Source organism: Urocampus carinirostris, chromosome 8, assembly GCF_059441175.1.
Source record: "Urocampus carinirostris isolate Australia breed hairy pipefish chromosome 8, RoL_Ucar_1.0, whole genome shotgun sequence".
NCBI classification, from domain to species: domain Eukaryota; kingdom Metazoa; phylum Chordata; class Actinopteri; order Syngnathiformes; family Syngnathidae; genus Urocampus; species Urocampus carinirostris.
In genome coordinates, this window is record NC_142356.1 from 1530510 (window position 1) to 1544650 (window position 14141).

At 38.4% G+C, this 14141-nt stretch overlaps 1 protein-coding gene and 1 long non-coding RNA gene across 2 annotated transcripts in view; one reads left to right on the forward strand and one right to left on the reverse strand.

The window, feature by feature from the left end:
* LOC148360419 (uncharacterized) overlaps nucleotides 1-12016 on the reverse strand; it is a 56944-nt gene extending 44928 nt beyond the window's left edge. Inside the window, exons 1-3 of the long non-coding RNA XR_015851062.1 lie at nucleotides 11141-12016; nucleotides 4915-4936; nucleotides 4303-4415 (exon numbers count right to left, since the gene is read on the reverse strand). This is a non-coding gene — a long non-coding RNA (uncharacterized LOC148360419). The remainder of the gene's footprint in view (nucleotides 1-4302; nucleotides 4416-4914; nucleotides 4937-11140) is intronic.
* Nucleotides 10988-13566, forward strand: hmx1 (H6 family homeobox 1). Its single transcript, XM_088341251.1, has 2 exons — nucleotides 10988-11333; nucleotides 12830-13566. Exons 1-2 carry the CDS (start codon nucleotides 11192-11194, stop codon nucleotides 13336-13338), a joined length of 651 nt encoding a protein of 216 aa, XP_088197377.1. The 5' UTR covers nucleotides 10988-11191; the 3' UTR covers nucleotides 13339-13566.
* The last annotated feature ends 575 nt before the right edge of the window (nucleotides 13567-14141 follow it).

Genomic DNA, 14141 nt, shown 5'->3' on the forward strand with positions numbered 1-14141 from the left:
TAGATAACTTATTATAAAAGTCGAGAACACTGTTGGAATTGTTGCTGGGTTTGTCTGCAGACTCCGAAGATGTAAACAGGATTTCTTTTCTTGTCTTTCCTCGGTGACATTTTGGAATTGAATCGAACAGAATACAATCGAATCCGATAGAATCGAATAGAGTTGAAAGACGTCGAAAGCGAGATGAAATAAAAAAAAAAGAAATGCAAGGAAATTTGCAGTCAAATCTACGAGCAGGGTGCTGTTCAACAGACCTGACAATTATTTTCAAAAATAATCCGCGAAATCATCGGAAAGCAAAGAATATTTTCAACCAAGTACATCAAAAACATAAAATACGAAATACAAAAGAATAAAACACAAAATAAACAAATGAAAATTGATAACAAAATTACAAATTGAAAATATTATAATAAAATTAAAAATTGAAAATTAAAAATTAAAAATTAAAAATTTGAAAATTAAAAATTAAAAATTAAAAATTAAAAATTAAAAATTAAAAATTAATAATTAAAAATTAAAAATTAAAAATTAAAAATTAAAAATTAAAATTAAAAATTGAAAATTAAATAAATATAAGAATAAAATGTCAAACGTAAAACACGAAATAAAAATAAAATTGTGGAAAAAATACGAAAATTAAAATTTAAAATTTAAAACAATAACATAGAATTTAAGATAAAAAAAATACAAATTAAAAATTATACAAATATAAGAATAAAATGTCAAATGCAAAACACATAATAAGAATGAAATCATGGAAAAAAATAAAGGAATTAAAATCCAAAATCAAAAACAATAATATGAAGAATCTAAAATCAAATAAAAAATAAAACTTTAAAATCAAATAAATATAAAAATAAAATGTCAAATGTAAATCACATAATAAAAAAAAATCATGGAAAACATTACATGAATAAAATCCAAAATTAAAAACAATAATATGAAGAATTTCAAATATTTTTTTAAAATAAAACAAAATATAGATAAAAAGTAAAAGATTAAAAAATAATAAAGTAGGGTGAAATGGAATGGAATGAAATAAAAACACAAGTTAAAAAAAACAGGAATACAAAAACTAATCAAAAGATATATTCAAAAAATATAAGAATTGTTATGAATAAAAAATGGAAAAAAATGGATGTAAAATAAAATACAATTAGGTCAATCGTAGAAAAAAAAGAGACTAAAATAATGAAATTGAGTTCGACGATGTGATTTCGCTCGATGAAGTATTCAAACGGCAAACGTGACGTGGAAATATCCAAGACACGCGACCCTCCCCCACGATCCCCTCCCCCCACCTGCAGCAGACCAATCGAACGGGACACCTGACCCATCCAGCCGCTTACGAGAAATGGCCTTCTAAACCGCTATTTTCTTGTTTTTTTTTCGTTCAAAAGAATACATTTCGAAGTCTGGGGCAAGGGAGCCATTTTGTGATGAAGTAGTGCAGGAGGGTGGAAGGGCGGGTCTTTGAGGAGGGGTCTTTGGTGTGCTTTAGCAATGAGCTGACGAGCGGGTCTTGACAGGGGTTAACGTACCGTGAAGGGGTTAAACAAACCGGATCGCCGGACCCCCTTTTGCCCCCCGACCCGACCCCACTTCAAGCTGCACACCGCTAAGTTGATGTTGCAAAATCAAACAATGCCAGAAAATAAACATTAGGGCCTTCGAACGAGCTCATTTGAAGTTTTCAAGTAGGTCGTGATTGATGTCTGTTACAAATAGAAATGAGAAAAAAACAATTGATTCATGTTTTGTTCATTGTTTCTGTAATGGAGTAAAAACTATCTACGGTATCGATCAACGATATTGATCCACGGTATCTAACTATCTATCTACAGTTTCAATCTACGGTATCAAACTATCTATCTATTTAGATATCTATCTAGACATCTATCTATCTACGTATCGATCTACGGTATCGATCTACGGTATCTAGCCATCTACAGTATCAATCTACGGTATTAAACTATCTATCTATTTAGATATCTATCTATCTAGACATCTATCTGTCTACGGTATCGATCTACGGTATCGATCTACGGTATCGATCTACGGTATCGATCTAAGGTATCTATCTATCTATCTAGACATCTATCGATCTACGGTATCGATCTCCGGTATCGATCTACGGTATCAATCTACGGTATCTATCCATTTATCCATCATTGGATTCGATCTACGGTATCAGACTACAGTATCTATCTATCTATTGATCTATCTATCTAGATATATATATATCTAGACATCTATCTATCTACGGTATCAATCTACAGTATCTATCTATCTATCTACGGTATCAATCCACGGTATTGATTGATCTATCTATCCATCTATCTATCTATCTACGGTATCAATCCACGGTATCTATCTATCTACGGTATAAATCTACGGTATCTATCTATTTATCTATCTATCCAGACATCTATCTATCTGGACATCTATCTATCTAGACATCTACCTATCCATCTATCTATCAATCTATGGTATCAATCTACGGTATCAATCTATCCATCTAGACATCTAGATATCCATCTATCTAGACATCTATCTATCCACGGTATCGATCTATGGTATCAATCTACGGTATCCATCTATCTATCCAGATATCTATCTATCTAGACATCTATCTATCTACAGTATCGATCTACGGAATCGATCTACGGCATTGATCCACGGTATCAATCTACGGTATCAATCTACGGTATCAATCTACGGTATCTATCCATCTATCTATCTAGATATCTATCTATCTAGACATCTATATATCTATGGTATCGATCTACGGTAACGATCGATGGTATCTATCTATCCATCTATGGATTCGATCTACGGTATCAATCTACGGTATCTATTTATCGATCTATCTATCTATCTAGACATCTATCTATCTACGGTATAGATCTATGGTATCAATGTACGGTATTTATCTGTCTATCTAGATATCTATATAACTAGACATCTATCTATCGTATCGATCTACGGTAACGAGCTACGGTAACAATGTACGGTATCAATCTACGGTATTGATTGATCTATCTATCCATCCATCCGTCATTTCTCCTCTATAGAGTTTCGGTATGTGCAGAGTTAGTCTTTATTTATTTTTTTGTCTTTCTAATCTGGAGCTGCAGATTTTCTCCAGGCAGGCAGGCAGGCATGCGTTATCGGCCCGAGCGAGCGTAAGAAGCCTCTTAAGGAGTCGCTTTGATTTTCTTTTTCCTTTTTTTTTTCCCGCTAGCGAGCTAGCGCGCGAGCCGGCATTCCTGCTTTGTAAGCTTTGGGCCTTTTGCGAAAGTCTTCCGTTGAAGATTAGAGCCAATTAAAGGACACTTTGTGCCGGCGTCGCCCGGTCTGCCTCAGAAAACGGGCCTCGCTAATGCTAGCTTTAGCGGCGCTTCAATTATTCATGGCGAGCATTCCGATTGTTAAAGTCGGGTGGGCGGGGCCACAAAACCTCAAACGAGCGAAGACCATCGACATAAACAATCGGCATAACTGTAAAGGCGGCTGAGTGATGGACGAGGACCCCGGGATACAACTTAGATATGAAGCGGGGTCACCATTTTATTGAAAGAACGGAAAAACAGGTCGATAGCCGGGACAGGAGAGCAAAAACGTGGTCGGGGTCAGAAACAGGTCGTGAGACAGGACGGGAGAGCAGACGTGGTCGGGATCGAAAAGGGTCGTCGCCGGAGACAGACGGGAGCAAAAACGGGATAGGCGGGAGTCAAGGTTGAAAAGAGCTTGCCTAGTATGCACTGAGGTTCACGGACGGACTGACAACAGGGGAGAGACAGGACTGGGAGACTAGGGCGGGGTCGGGTCAGAAACGAGTCGTAAGCCAGAACGGGAGAGTAGACGTCGTCGGGGATAAAAAGAGGTCGAAAGCCAGGACAGGAGAACAGACGTGGTCAGGAGCAAAACAGCTCTTCACCAGAGACAGACGGGAGCAAAAACAGGACAGGTGGGAGTCAGGGTCAAAAAGGGCTTGCCTAGTAAGCACTGAGGTTCATGGACGGACTGACAACAGGGGAGAGACAGGACTGGGAGACTAAGGCCTGGTCAGGGTCAGAAACAAGTCGTAAGCCAGAACAGGAGAGTAGACGTTGTCAGGGACAAAAAGAGCTTGTAAGCCGGGAAGGGAGAGCAGACCCGGTCAGGATCTTAGAGGGTCGAAGCCAGAGACAGACGGGAGCAAAAACAAGACAAGTGGGAGTCAGGGTCGGAAAGGGCTTGCCTACTATGCACTGAGATTCCCAGAACAGAAACAGGACCCACGTGTGTGACGTTTACCACAAGTTTTATTGTAGAAAAGAGGAAGGGTTGCGCCCACGATCCGGTGTTCTCTGGACGCAGGAAGCAAGTGGCTCTCGTACTCAGATTGCGATCCGAATACAGAAGTGGATCTTCCGTCGCGGGCGATAGCGGTGTCAGGAACGGAAAAACAGGTCAATAGCCGGGACAGGAGAGCAAAAACGTGCTCGGGGTCAGAAACAGGTTGTAAGCCGGGACGGGAGAGCAGACATGGTCGAGATAAAAAAACGGGTCGTAAGTCGGGACGGGAGAGCAGATGTGATTGGGATCAAAACGGGTCGTCGCCGGAGACAAACGGGAGCAAAAACAGGACAGGCGGGAGTCAGGGTCGAAAAAGGCTTGCCTTGTATAAACAAAGGTTCGCAGAGGGACTGACGAAAGGGGACAGACAGGACTGGGTTCAAATACCGACAGGGAGCCAATCAGAACCCGCGGCAGTTGGCGCCAAAGGAGCGGGCACAGCTGAGTCACATCAGTAAGCATGACAGAACCTACAGTATTCTTAGGCGGTCGTAAGAACTACTTTGGTTGGTTATACATGCATAGAATTAAATAAATGTTCGTTCAGGATAAAAAGGACATTTGATTTACCTTTGCTGTGAGGCGACTTGAGCTGGTAGAGTGGGGTCGCAGGTGGATGCGTCAGCGGGGAAGAGATGGGATATTCAAATTAAAACAAGAGAAAAGTGCAAAAAAGAGTTGTGTTTAAAATACACCCCCAACGTTGGTTAGGTTAACTAAACGTTGTCGGTCATTTTGTTTCAAATAACATAAACAATGGGACAATTTGTGGAAAATAACCTAGAAAAATGGGTCCATCTGACCCAAGTATACCACAGAGACACTACACACCTATATGTCCAAAAAAGCCCCCCCAAAATACCACGTGACTTGTGACTCTTACTAGGTCTCCAGTATGAATAGGGATCATGTGTGCTCAATCTGTAGTAAACTCTGTCCTACTGGTCAATGAAACTCCCAAGATGGCACACCATGACAAGGAAATCTCTGAAGATCTTAAAAATCAACTGAAGCACTACATAAAGTTGCCCAAAGCTACAAGGTGATTGCCAACACCCTGAAGTGGAGCTGCAGCACAGCGGCTAAGACCTTCCTTCGTTTTAAAGAATCCAGATGCCCTCAAAACAAGGTTTTTGTTGGCTGTCCGAAGAAGCGGAATGAACGTGCACAGCCTCGTATCCAAATGCTATCTAGAAAAAAATTGCTGCAGAGATTGAAGAAGCCTGGAGGTACTCAGACCATACATTTCAGGAACTTTCACTTTAGGGTGTACTCACTTTTCTTGCTAACGGGTTTAGTGTTTGAAGGCTATATATACGCACATCAAAATATCGACGCGGGTATCGGTCCAGTCTCATATTCGATTGTTTTGTCGAGCGTGCGTCGTCAACTGGCCCCGAAATTCGAAACCCGGGCCCAAAAAAGGGCAGCCAGGAATGATTTTGAGGAGCGGGCCAGTCCGCAGAGCCCTTCCCCTCATGGTTTTCACTCGTATGGCCGGCCTTTAGCGGCTAAAACGTTCCCAAAGGGCATCCGATACCGATACGGGCGTTTCCGTATCCTCGGCCGGAGGCAAAGGGCACGCCAGTCTCGCTCGCCATCACCGGCGAAAAGCCCTAAGTAGGGCGAGTGGGGGGGTCCTCAAAGGGGGATTTGGGGTCCGTCCCCCTCCCCGAATAACTTGCTTCGAAATTGAAAAACAACTAATTTCTCCAGAAAATAAAAGTATCGGTACTACTTTTCTCTTCATTTTGATAGCATTGATTTTGAACAGAAAAACCCATTATTTATTGATTTGAGTGTGTTATGGTTCGACCACTAGAGGGCGCCCTATTGGGTAGTGCAACCGAAAACCGATACTGAAATGCGCAAGGAAGACGAAAAACTACGGAGACTCAATGTGACCAAATTGCATCATTGACTTCCTATTTCTGTCTATTCTCTTCTGAAGAAAGTAACGCGGAAGAAAGGAGAAAACCAGAATGAATGACTAAATAGGAAAGCAAACAGTCATAAGTAAAAGAAAAACAGACAATGAAGAAAAGCGAAAGAGGAAGAAAGAGAATAAGAAATGAAACAAAAAGGAAAATAAGAAAATAAAAACATTAGAGAAAGTACAGGAGAAGAATCAAGAAAAAAAAGAAAAATTGGTAAAAAGAAGAGAGAAAGAGTGAGAGAGGATGACAGAAAGAAAGAAAGAAAGAAAGAAAGAAAGAAGGAAAGAAGGAAAGAAAGAAAGAAAGAAAGAAAGAAGCAAGGAGAGAACGAGGGAGATGGAGTAAGAGAGAGCACGATAGTGAGAGAAAGAAAGAAAAAAAGAAAAAAAGAAAAAATGAGGGAGACGGAGTAAGAGAGAGCACGATAGAGGGAGAAAGGGAGCGAAAACAAAAGAAAGAAAGAAAGAAAGAAAGAAGCAAGGAGAGAACGAGGGAGACGGAGTCAGAGAGAGCACGATAGAGAGAGAAAGAAAGAAAGAAAGAAAGAAAGAAAGAGAATGAGGGAGACGGAGTCAGAGAGAGCACGACAGAGAGAGAAAGGGAGCGAAAACAAAAGAAAGAAAGAAAGAAAGAAAGAAAGAAAGAAAGAGAAAGAAAGAAAGAACAGGGGAGACAGAGTAAGAGAGAGCAAGATGGAGAGAGAAAGGGAGAGAAAATGAAAGAAAGAAGGAAAGAAAGAAAGAAAGAAAGAAAGAAAGAAAGAAAGAATGAGGGAGACGGAATTAGAGAGAGCACAATAGAGAATAGAGAGAGAAAGGGAAAGAAAACAAAAGAAATAAAGAAAGAATGAAAGAAAAAGAGGTAGAAAGAAAGGCAGAAAGAAAGAGAGAAAGAAAGAAAATAAGAAAGAGAGAACGAGGGAGACGGAGTAAGAGAGAGCACGGTAGTGAAAGGGAGAGAAAACGAAAGAAAGAAAAAAAGAAAGAAAGAAAGAAAAAAAGAAAGAAAGAAAGAAAAAAAGAAAGGCAAAAAGGCAGAAAGAAAGAAAGAAAGAAAGAAAGAAAGTCAAAAAGGCAGAAAGAAAGAAAGAAAGACAGAGAGAATGAAAGAAAGACAGAAAGAAAGGCAGAAAGGCAAAAATAAAGAAAGGCAAAAAGAAAGAAAGAAAGAAAGAAAGAAAGAAAGAAAGGCAAAAAGAAAGAAAAAAGGAAAATAAAAAAAGAAAGACAGAAAGAAAGAGAGAACGAGGGAGACAGAGTAAGAAAGATCACTATGGAGAGAGAAATCGAGAGAAAAAGAAAGAAAGAAAGAAAGAAAGAAAGAAAGAAAGAAAGAAAGAAAAAGAGTTGGAACACAAAATATTTGGGGAAAAAAAACAGGAAACGCTAATCCCTTAGCATTGGCAATCAGGTGCGTGCGCGATTGTACAATTGGCGGTGCTCAACAACATGCCAACACAATAGTTTGAGACTTTTTGCCCTCACCTCATTCGGAAGAGCCGCGTTAGCTAGCTAGCTAGCTAGCGAGCGTCTTCAAAGCGGCTAGCTAGCTTGGATCCTCTGTCAAAGGCTAAGTGTGACCTGAGGGACGGGGGGGTCCACGAGGGGGGGACGGAGTTAAAGGTCAGAGCGTCTGACTCCATTCGGGGGGAACAGGAAACTCAAATGTCGCCGTTTGCGCTCAAAGGCTAAAGACGCCCGTCAGCACTGCTTTGCTTTTTACAAACGTTCAAAGGAGACTGATGGGAAACACACACACGGTCTGAAAAAATGCCCGTCTCGTTCCGATGTCCTACGTCTCGTTTGAATCTTTTTGCAAATTGAGCCATCCAATTTGGATATTGTGTGTCTCAAATTGCCTGATTTGATTATTTCATTTCTCAATTGTCTCGTTTTAATATCTCGTGTCTCAAATCGTCTTGTTTGAAGGTTATGCATCCCGCGTCGTCTCTTATGTCACTTTTTTGGGTGTCTTGCATTGTCTCGCCTAAATTTTGGGGTCTATCAGGACGTCTCGTTTCAATGATTTGCATCTCAAGTTGTCTTGTTTGATTTTTTTTGCAATTGAGCCATCCAATTTGAATATTGTGTGTCTCAAATGGCCTAATTTGATTATTTCGATTTTTAATCGTCTCGTTTTATTATCTCATGCCTCAAATCGTCTTGTTTGAAGGTTATGCATCCCGTGTCGTCTCCAATGTAATTTTTTTTGTCTCCCGTTGTCTCGCTTGAATTTTTGGGCCTGTCGAGTCGTCTCGTTTCAATAATTCGCATCTCAAGTTGTCTTGTTTGAATTTTGTTTTGCAAATTGAGTCATCCAATTTCAATATTTTGTGTCTCAAATCATCTAATTTCGTTTTTTTATGTTTCAATCATCTTGTTTTAATATATTGTGTCTCAGGTCATCTTGTTTGAATGTTATGCATTTAATGTCGTCTCTAATGTAACCTTTTTTTTGTGTCTCGCATTGTCTCCCTTGAATTTTTGGGCCTGTCAAGTCGTCTCGTTTCAATAATTTGCATCTCAAGCTGTCTCGTTTAAATTTTTTTTGTAAATTGCGTCATCAGATTTGAGTAGTTTGTGTCTCAAATTGTCTCATTTGATTATTTTATGTTTCAATCATTTTGTTTTAATATATCGTGTCTCGGGTCATCTTGTTTGAAGGTTATGCATGCCACGTCGTCTCTAATGTAACTTTTTTTTGTGTCTCGCGTTGTCTCACTTGAATTTTTGGGCCGGTCGAGTCGTCTTGTTTCAAAAATTTGCATCTCAAGTTGTCTCGTTTGAAGTTTTTTTGCAAATTGGGCCATCAAATTTGATTATTGTGTCTCAAATTGCCTAATTTGATTATTTCATTTCTCAATTGTCTTGTTTAATATCTCGTGTATCGGATCGTCTTGTTTGAAGATTATGCATCCCCCGTTGTCTCCAATGTAACTTTTTTTGTGTCTCGCTTGAATTTTTGGACCTATCGAGTCGTCTCGTTTCAATAATTTGCATCTCAAGTTGTCTTGTTTGATTTTCCTTGCAAATTGGGTCATCCAATTTGAATATTTTGTCTCTCGAATCGTCACATTTGATTATTTTATGTTTCACTCATCTTGTTTTAATATATTGTGTCTCAGATCGTCTTGTTTGAAGGTTATGCATCTCGCGTCGTCTCTAATGTAACTTTTTTTGTGTCTCGCTTGATTTTTTTGGGCCTGTCGAGTCGTCTCGTTTCAATAATTTGCATCTCAAGTTGTCTCGTTTGAATTTTTAATTTTTGCAAATGTGGTCATCCAATTTGAATATTTTGTGTCTCAAATCGTCTCATTTGATTATTTTATGTTTCACACATCTTGTTTTAATATATTGTGTCTCGGGTCGTCTTGTTTGACGGTTTGTCATCTACAGTGGTCTCTTCTAAAAATTTGCGTCTCAAGTTGTCTCGTTTGAATATTTTGCATCTCAATGTGTTTTGACCGGATATTCAGCGAATTTTTCTGTCTCTTGAGTCGTTTTGTTTCAATATTTTGTGTCCTCATTGAATGTCCCGTGTCTCAAGTTATATCCTTTGAATGTTTTGCGTCTTAAATCGTCTCGATCGAATGTTTTGCGTCTCAAATGATTTCGTTTAAATCTTTGACATCTCGAGTTGTCTTGTTTCAATGTCAAACATGCAGCTTGCGGTCTGGATCGGGCCTTCCAAGGGTTTGAATTTGGTATTTGAGACAACACAGGAAAAAAAATGAGATGCAGTTTTACATATGCCCACTGGATGTCGTTAAAGACAGGCGCCACTCACAGAGCTAATGTAACCTGATTTCTTTTTCACTTTCTTTTTTCTCTTTCTTTCAATATTTCTTCCTTTCTTTCTGTCTCTTTCTTACTCTATTTTCTCTTCTTGCTTTTTCTTTTCTCTTTCTCCCCTCTCTCCCTTCGCGTGTCTCTTTCTCTTTATATGATTTGCTCTCTCTTATTCTCTCTTTTTCCTCTCTCTCTCTTTTTCTCTTTTTTTTTCTCCCTCCTTATATTCACTTTTCTTTTCTCTCTTACTTTTCTCTCTTCTCTCTCTGTCTCTCTTTTTCTCTCTGTTTTCGCTCATTTTGCTTTCTTTTTCTCTTTTTGTTTCTCCGACTTTATCTTTTTCTCTTTTCCCTCTCCTTTTTCTCTTCATTTTGTCTCACCTGTCTCTCTTTTTTCTTTCTTTTGTTCCCTCTTTCTCTCTCTTTATTATTTGTTTCTCTTTCTCTCACTCTTTCTCTTTATGATTTGATCTTCCTTTTTATCTCTCGTTCTCTCTTTTCCTCTCTCTTTCTTTTGCTGTTATTGATTCTCCCTCCTAATGTACTCTTTTCTTTTCTCACTTACTTTTCTCTTCTCTCTCCCTACGTTTTTCTCTCTTTTTTTTTGTTTCTCCCACTTTATCTTGTTCTCTCTTTTCTCTCTCACTTATTCTCTTCATTTTGTCTCACCCGTCTGTCTTTTTTCATTCTTTCTCTCTTTTTTCGTTCTTTCTCTCTTTTTTTCTTTCTTTTCTTCTTTCTCTCTCACTCTCTCTCTCTCTCTTTCTCTCCAAGAAAAAAAGCCTCCTGCCTCTGAATCTTCAGTTTGGACTGACCCAAATTAAGACAAAAGGGGAGGAAGGGGGTCGGGGGGGCTGCATTACAGTGACGAGAGCGGAGACGGTGGGAAAAACCCCTTCGAGTGTTCGTCCAATCAGGGGACGCCCCCCTCACCAGACCGAACCCCCTCCTCAACCCCCTTTTGGACCTCGCCGCCCCCCCGCCTCCCCCCCTTTTCCATTGTGGGTCCTGCAGCGGCGCTGGCGGCGCCGCGCTCCCCGCAAGCAAGCGCAGCAAAGCGGCGATGGCTTACCTCCTCGGTCGGAACCTTCCGAACCGGTTCTGAGGATCCGAATCCGGCGGGATGCAGAGGAAGATGACGTCACCGAGGGCTTCCTCCTTTTTGATTGACAATTTGCTGGCGGCGGAAGGCGCTAATGGCGGCGGGAGGGACGCGGATGGCGCCGCCGCCGCCGCCGCCGCCGCCGCCGTGGACGCGCCCGCTAGTAAGTATAGTAACACATTTTTCATTCTTTTTTTCTTCCATTTACTTTTATAAACATTGTGCAATTGAATATTATATCCGCCATTGTTTTAATGGCACCGGCAGTTCATCTTTTTATTCTTTATGACTTGATGTTTTCCTGTTGCATTTGTTATCAATTTTTGTTATTCATATTCTTACTTTTTATGACTTCATTTTTCCAATATTTGAGCGTTTTTCATTTTTACTTTAAGGAAAATGAATAACAAGACAGTTGCATATCAATTTATCATTGATAACCTAGCTTCTGTTTGTCATGAGCAACAAAAATAAAATTCCTTTCCTATTATAAACAGTAAGAAGTCAGTCAACATAATATTGATTTATTAATTGTATTGTTTATTATTGTTATTAATCATCGTCAAATACAATTTTTCTTATCATGCTTAGTTTTCATGGTTTTTAATACACGCATGAATTAAAAATCATTTTTTGGTGTGATATTTTATTGACTACTATATGAATTTGTAAATGATTGTATTTATTATTTGTATTTTTATTGTGTATTTTTGATTCTTTTTTTCAATTATTAATATCAAGTCTATATAGTATATCAATATAAATAGTCTATATATAGGTAGAAATATATTAAATATATAAATAGTCTAGTTTGTTTATTCCTGTATGAATTTGTAAATAATTGCATTCATTATTTGTATTTTTAGGGTTTTTACTGTGTATTATTGATTCATCTTTGTTTTCAATTATTAATTTCAAGTCTATATAGTCTATATAGCTTATATAGCTATATAGTATATAAATATAAATAATATATATATAAGTGTAAATATATTAAATATAAAAGGTCTAGTTTATTTATTCCTCTATAAATTGGTAAATAATTGTATTTATTATTGGTGTTTTTATGGTTTTTCCTGTGTATTATTGATTCTTTTTTTCAATTATTAATTTCAAGTCTATATAGTCTATAGAGCTCATATAGCATATAAATATAAATAGTCTATATATATAAGTTCAAATATATTAAATATATAAATAGTCTAGTTTATTCATTCCTATATGAATTTGTAAATAATTGTAATTATTATTTGTATTTTTATGGTTTTTATTGTGTATTATTGATTCCTTTTTTTTACAATTATTAATGTCAAGTCTATATAGTCTATATAGCTTATATAGCTATATAGTATATAAATATGAATAGTCTATATATAAGTATAAATATATTAAATATATAAATAGTCTATATGTAGTTTTATAAATAGTGTATATAGCCTAAATATTGGCCAATCAGACATGATGTTAAGATGTATTTTGGGGGAATGTTTTATTTTAAATATATTTCTATTTAAAATTTGAATTTTGAATATACTTTTATTATAATAATGTATATTATTTATTAATGTGATTGTTTTGATTATTTATGTATTCGGTTGGGTTCTAATCATTGGACTTTTCGGTTCCGGTCCTGACTCGTTTCTTCCCCGTGCACACCAGATCCGTTCCCCGGCACTCGATCCAATGGCTCCTCGGTTCCGACCAGCGCCCGAAGTTCTCCCGCCGTTTCGGAACCGCTCACGGACGACAGCGAGGAGTCCGACCGGAAAACCTCCACGATCGACTCCCGAACCGGCTCGGAGCCCAACCGGAAGAAGAAGACCCGCACCGTCTTCAGCCGGAACCAGGTCTACCAACTGGAGTCGACTTTCGAGGTGAAACGCTACCTGAGCAGTTCGGAACGGGCCGGCCTGGCCGCCTCCCTGCAGCTGACCGAGACCCAAGTCAAGATCTGGTTCCAGAACCGCAGGAATAAATGGAAACGGCAACTGGCGGCGGACTTGGAATCCGCCGCGCAAATCGGAGGTCCGGTTCAGAGACTGGTCCGGGTTCCTGTCTTGTACCACGACGGAACCGGTTTCGGGACTCGGGCCTGGTCCGAGTACCCGTTGAGCTCCTTGGCCAGGTCCATGAACCTCCTCAGGTCTCAGATGAGCGGGGTGCTCTAGAACCCGGTCCGGAAAACTCAAAAGAAAAAAACTGCAAACAAAAACCGTGCAATATTCACGCGGACCAAAGGACGGGCGATGACGTCACCGTGACGTCATAGCGGCTGCGCGCGCACCTCTCGCTTCCACGAGTGCGGTTTGATATATGCAATTTGTTTTTATATCGGATTCATATTCTACACGCGGGCACGTTTTCATCATTCGTGTTTTTTTTTTCACCTATAATAAATGTAACATATTCTAAATAAATCTTGTCTGTCTTTATGTTCACTCTTTCCTTTTACAGAGAAATTTATAACAAAATAAAGCTAGTTTTTAATATCCAATACATAAATTTGGATTCCTATTTGGTTCTCGTGTTTTATCTTAAAAATAATAACAAAAATCTGTCTTTATGTTCACGATTTCTTTTTAAACAAGAATTTAAAACAAAAAAAGGGTTTTTTTTGCATTCATTATCTCAATTAGTATTTCTTCTTGGGCTTATTTTGCTTTCAAATAAAGAAAAATGAAAAAATACGTGGGAAAAAACATAAAATGGCGTATAAATTGGACTTCAGTTTTACTGTTTTTTAAAAGTCGTAAGGAACAAAATGAATAGCGCAGGTCATCATAATAGTGAAAGTAATACTCCTATTTCATGACCAAGGAAATTTACAGAAAATGACGTCATCAAAAGTACTATAATGAGTCAAAATAGGGAAAGTCATCATAATAACAGTAAAAGTATTTCATGTTGATCAATTTCTTTTAAAACGAAAAAAAAACACCTCAAAGTTTTGTTTTCATATGAGTTCAGATGA

What these genes read in the sequence shown, in the direction of transcription:
- hmx1 (XM_088341251.1), top strand. Translation starts at nt 11,192, where the DNA reads ATGCAGAGGAAGATGACGTCACCGAGGGCTTCCTCCTTTTTGATTGAC. An exon ending in CGCCGTGGACGCGCCCGCTA is followed by an intron (nt 11,334 to 12,829) that starts GTAAGTATAGTA and finishes CGTGCACACCAG; the next exon opens with ATCCGTTCCCCGGCACTCGA.